General features: G+C 41.5%; 1 protein-coding gene across 3 annotated transcripts in view; it reads left to right on the forward strand.

Annotated features, from left to right (window-relative positions):
• The window catches only part of st3gal4 (ST3 beta-galactoside alpha-2,3-sialyltransferase 4), a 30,780-nt gene extending 25,297 nt beyond the window's left edge, over nt 1-5,483 (forward strand). For 2 of the 3 annotated variants that reach the window (XM_083985556.1, XM_083985554.1), the window contains exons 11-12: nt 4,170-4,322; nt 4,422-5,483. In XM_083985556.1, the coding sequence (XP_083841682.1) occupies nt 4,170-4,322; nt 4,422-4,511 (243 nt within the window). In that variant the 3' untranslated portion in view covers nt 4,512-5,483. The remainder of the gene's footprint in view (nt 1-4,169; nt 4,323-4,421) is intronic. The other variant, XM_083985555.1, reaches the window with a different exon arrangement.
• Nucleotides 5,484-6,000: the final 517 nt, after the last annotated feature.

The raw sequence follows: 6,000 nt of genomic DNA on the forward strand, positions 1-6,000 counted from the left end.
CTGGTGCGTTAGAGGAGGGAGCAGTGGGAAGGCAGTGATCCTACTGGCGGCCAGCGGGCTTACCCGACAGGAGCCCTGTGCCATCTGCACAGACTGTATGGCCGGTGGGGAGAGGAAGGTGGGCAGGAGGAGGAGGAGGAGGAAGATGAAGGGATGATGTGTCTGGAGATCTGGGGCCTAAAGGCAGTTAAAGGTTGTTTGCTTTAACAGTATCAACACGTATGCTTGTTTCCTTTCTTGTATTTCCTTCCTTCGCTGTCCTCAGGTTATCTCATCCTTTTCTCTATTCTATTGTATCTCTGGGTTTTCTACATCCACCAGATACCAGCAGGCGTTTCTCGATTGTGACAGACCTACGGTATCTGCACATACATCCCTCACCCTTCCTTAGCAAAGCGATATGCTCAGCTCACCGAAGGCGCCATCTTTCCCTTTCCTTCCCTTCTGTGTCTCTGAGCTCATGTGCACACACGCACACAAGACGCTCATGTTCGCACTTGTCTCCCCAAACAGAGGCTTGTGCTGAAGCCCTTGGAAGTCCTGGCTTGCAATGGTGACAGTATGCAGCCGGCCCTCACTGCCCCCCCACTTTCCTCTCACCAAGGCTCCATGGGCCTGTGTCCAAACTATGCGCTGGGCTGCTGCAGAGCTCTGGTGTGCGCCTGTGTGCTGGCGACCACATGAGGCTAATACACACAGAATGTCAGCTGTGTCCCATTGCGGGGTGCTTATCAGTTTCTGAATTGCAGTGAGGAATAAAAGCCCCCGACAGTCATGCTTAGTGCAATAGTAAGTCAAATTGATCCGTTTGAATGTTTTTAAAGAAGGAAGAGGCTGTTTTGGAGTTTCCTGTGTGATCAGAGTGTGATCAGATTACTCTCTAGATCACTGTACTAGATTACATAGACCTGTATTTAGGTCACATTCACCCACGAGCACAGTTTATCTTTGCAAACACACTGCCATGCATATGCACATGCACCCGTCCTTTTTGTTTCACTTATTTCTTATCAGGGAAGCCAGAAGCAGAGAGCGTGTCTATGTGAGAGCTGTCGCTGAAGAGGTGTTTACACCTCCCTGGCCAAACCACCACTGTGCTTTGATGAAGGTCGTGTAGGCTAAAAGCTCGGCCTAATATCTGTTACTTGCATAAAATGAAACTGGAGAGCACTACTTGACAGCAGGACAGGATGTGGACCATGAAAAAAAGAGACACATTTTGAACTCATTTTTATTTAAATTACTTCAAAATTTGTCTTTTTAAAAAAAAAAAAAAAATGTTTTTACATGTTTCAAAGACAAAACACATAGGTTTAGGTTTAGGTTTATTTGTTTAGCACAAAAAAATGTGTATAACGCTGCGCAAGGAGGGAACGAAGTCCTAGCGAACTTGTACAAGGTTCCACCCCGGTCAATAATACAAAACAAGAGACAACATAAAACAAAAGACAAAAGATCAATAGCAGCAGGAATCAAGGTAGGACTTGAAGCAACTACTGTAACAGCAAAAGAAATATGTGACAAAAGCAGAACAATGACAGAGAAAATAAGGTTAAAGAGCGAGTAGGGAAAGATAATTAGGTTCCTGTGGAAAGTAAAAATTCCTTCAGATTCTTTTTAAAAATGCAATGGAAGGAGATGGACCTCAGTGATAAGTTTAATTCAGTCCAAAGCGTGGGGCCTCTATGAGAAATGTTGAATGTGTGAAATTCACACAGGAACAGTCTGAGGTGAGAGTGTAGTATCCCATCACCTCGCTGTATTTCTGCAGCAGTAATTTGCAGTATGTACATTCTAGTGTCTTGTCTAGAGTGCCATTATAATGTGAATACTTTATCTGAATTTATAGTTAACGGACCTTTAGTTTTGGTAAAAAAACAATGTTTTATGTAATCAATCAGCCCTACAGTAGATAGAGCATCACTGGCTCGTGTGCCATTGATAAACCAGATAGTAGCGATGTCCTTGCAGACACGGATGCAGCTGGTGCACGAAAGTTGATGATAACATAGAAAGCTGTTGAGGAGAGCGATAAGAAAAGGCTGCTAGGAACGGGTACGGTGTTTCGGGAAGGGGATGGAGGAGAGAGAAAGAGTTTCTTCTATCTCCAGGTCATGTGGAAGTGATTCTCCTTCTTGCCTCCGTGAACATGGATAATCACTGACAGTCATATGGGAAATGGCAAACAACACAGGGAAAGATCTGCGCACAGTAAGAGCCCGCCAGGGACAACACAGCGCACATGTCTCAACTCATTAAATCTCACATTAGTTTTATTTTGTGTTTTTCCTAAAACAAGAAAAGAAGATGTCAGCAGGGTCAGATGATGTCCATTTGTTTTTTCCATTAACCAGAAAGACAGATCCCAAAATTTAAAATTTGAGAGAATGCAAGAGGATCTATTTTAACACTTGCAGTGCATAGATTTAGAGTGGGAAAGTGTACAACAAATATCCACAGTTGGATATACTGTACTGTCATCTTTCTTTTATCTCTTGAATAGAAAACACTATACAAAGCACTGACTTAGGCTGACACACCCAGAGATCAATGCTGCTTTTTGATAGCATCAAAAATTGAGACAGGATGACTTATGAATGAGCAACAGCAATCCAAACCACAATCCAGATGTGCAGGCCGCTCCACGTCAACCCAAGGCAGCAGCTGGTGTCCAACCTGCTGATGGAGGTTTGTTTTTAACACTGTCATGAAAGAAATTTTCTGCTGATCAGGGATGGATACGTTTATTATGTAGCACATGCAGCATCGCTCTGGGCTTCATTCCCAGATCAAGCAACAATGAATCACAGTCAGCTGAATGTATTGCTGTTTTCAGGGCTGTGGATAGATTTGAAAACAAGGACAGGTGCCTGAAAACATTTCTTTTGCTTACAGGCAAGCAACTGACAGGTTTTGTTAGGGTGCACGCAAAGGTGCACTCAGTTTTATTTTGACAGCAGATCTTTGATATGGAGATGACAGGAAAAGAGGCGGGGAACAACATGTTGAAGTCGTGATCTTCGGATTTAAACCAGTGATGTTGCAGTTTATGCTTTTTACCTTAAACCTCTTTACTGAGGAAAACACTTTTTCGATCGTGCATACAATATTGCACTCCTGAAAAATAAAAAAATATCTCGACCCTAAGGCAAGGCCTTTGTTGACAGCATCAAATGTAGCAGTGAGGTGTTTTCAGACGTTGCTGTGAGAGTTTGTCTCTGTGCCAAATGCGCCTCGTGTTTTTTTTTCAAAAATAGAATATCTTAAGACATCTTTTATCTGAAGGGGGAACCAATGTCTCAAGTATTTTGACCAGAAACATTAAGGGGGAAGTTGGGCAGAAGTTGCTGCTTGTTACTGGCATGAAAGGTGCTTTTATGCAGTTTAAATCATGAATGAGCTGCTGCAAAACACCCAGTGTGCAGGGTGAAACCTGCTAATACCTCAGTAGGTATGTGGACGGGATATTGTGGTTCCTTTGTTCTTGCCAAATCTTGCATAAAACTTGGCGTTTTTTATTTTTTTTTTCCGTTTTTTTTTACATAGCATTCTTCAGGAACATCCATATAGTTATATGGTGCTCTGTGTGTGAACAAAAGGGAGGCTTTTTTCACCAAGAACCGTGGAAACGACACAACGTGACACACGCACACACACACACTCTCTGGTGCTGAGATTACTAGATTGAGTTCTGCACGTGGAAAGGCTTGTGTTGACGAACTGCACGCAAACGTCTCTGAGCAGCGGATTCTCTTGCCCTGTATCGCCATCTGCTGGTGAAACTAGGAGCTGCAGTTCTTGCAGTGATTGAAGAGTCTCGACCCAAATTTTCCCCTGTGTGTGTGTTTTTTTTTTTTTTTTACATAAATACTTAAACACCTATGTTATTTAACACTACACCATACAGCAAACATGGTACTTTATTAAAGTTTGTTAATTGTGTTAAAACCTTATCCGTGGTGTTAATTGTGATGGGTTTTTATTTGTAGAAATATCACAGAAATCCAGTGGTTCAGTCTCAGTGACTCAGTTGCTCCATTCTTTCTGCCAAGGTGTCTTTTTCCTGATGCTACAGAAATGTTCCAGTCATGCACAGCGGAGCCTTAGAGGTTTTTTCAGGAGCCACAGGATGAGTGCAGTGGGCTGTCATTATGTTTTGTTTGTCACAGAAGCCAGTGCATCCTACCACGGGTATCCTCGCTGTGTTTGTCGCTCTCAACTACTGTGATGTGGTCCACATTGCTGGTTTTGGATACCCAAACTCAAAGAGCCAAAGGCAACCTATCCACTACTATGGTTATGAAACCATGAGGTCCATGAAGGTTGGTAACAGTCATTTACCATCTGTGGTAATTACACATGGTTTCTATTGCTACAATGCTTATCATGCTCCTCTGTCTCTCTCTCTCTTTCTGTTGCAGAATTCTTACCATGATCTCAATCATGAAGCTGAAGCCTTAAAACGACTGGAGGATTCAGGTGCTATTTTGTACCTGCACCCACATTTATGATACTTACTTTTTCCACTTTGATTTAATCCAAAAAAATGAAGAAAAAAAAGAGGAGAAGATTGTACAGCAAAATGTATCTGAATTGGGTTTGGATCATCTGATTCAAATTGCATTTTAACGTGCCTTCTGCGGTGGGATGTGAGACATTTTGCTGTCAAGGCATTTTAAGTGTCACTGATTTAGCACTCGAGAGCATTTATCTCTCCGACACCTTACATCCTGTAGAAGTGAAAGGCGTGTGGATTGATTTAACTGCTTTTTTTTTCTTTGGAAAGGGTTTCCTTTGATTTATCAAGTGGAGTAGTTTTCAGTGGCATGGCACAGCATTTTACATTTTGAAGGTTTATGGCTATTAGGGGGAAACTTACTATTCAGGTGGTAACCCATTATGATAGTCCAGATCTGATTTACATCTGATAACGTTGGACCTTCAATAACTCAGCCACTACGATGTTGTTTTTAGGGCCATGTGATGGTTTGGGCTCATAAATGCCACATTGTACTGTAGGACTCCTGCATTTCAGATCTGCAGCTCCGAATGGAGAACATTAGTCCAGAGATTTCTTGTGTATCAGTAAGCTGTAACACTTAATCAGCACAGATGATTTCTTACACAAATGGTTTGAGATTCGTTTTTAGTTTTATTACGTAAGATATAGTCTTTTTTATTTTACAGGATAAAAGAGGTTGTTTGAGAAGCTCTGGGGATTTTCTGTGAACTTTACATGTACACTACGTAAAATGAAATGAGAATGAACTGAACAAACCTGATTCACACAGTAAGGTGAATTACATTCGAGTTACTTATAGATTTTGTCAGACTGGAAATACAATTTGTATTTTTTACTGTTAGATTAGATTATAATTGCATTTTAATTTATTTAATTTTTGTTCCAGGCACAAACAACTGGATTTTTTTATTGTAAAGAATGAAATAAATTTTTAATTAAAAGTAAATCTAATTGTTTCATATTCCATTCTTGTTTACCATGGTACAATTCATATTTGTTGTCATGTCATGTTGGCATGAATCATTGAACAGGCTCATAAATCTGTATGGGAGTTGCTGCACCTTAATTAGATGACCTGAGTGAACCTTTATCGAGCTACTGTTTGTTTGGTTTACAAGAATACAACGTGGCTCTTCCCCACTAGATGGCAGACAGCCTCTGTTGCATGCATATTACCCAGTAGGTAATCTACTGCACTGCACATGGTGCAGCCATGCAGCAGCCCATCTTGAAGTGCCGGGGGGTGATGTTCACAGCGAAACTAGCGCTAGCACATGTGCTAGAGAACACACGTACAGTATGAACATCTGGAAGAGCAGAAAATTTCACAATGCTAATAATTGAGGATGACTAACGCATATCTGCCACCAGCGACAGATGTTAATGATGATTTCCAGTTTCTGTGCACATGGCCCCTCTATTAGTGTTGACATGAATGGAGTTGTGCCCTTGGCATTCATACACTAGGCTTACTCACA

The sequence above is a fragment of the Trachurus trachurus genome (assembly GCF_905171665.1).
Source record: "Trachurus trachurus genome assembly, chromosome: 13".
Taxonomy (NCBI): domain Eukaryota; kingdom Metazoa; phylum Chordata; class Actinopteri; order Carangiformes; family Carangidae; genus Trachurus; species Trachurus trachurus.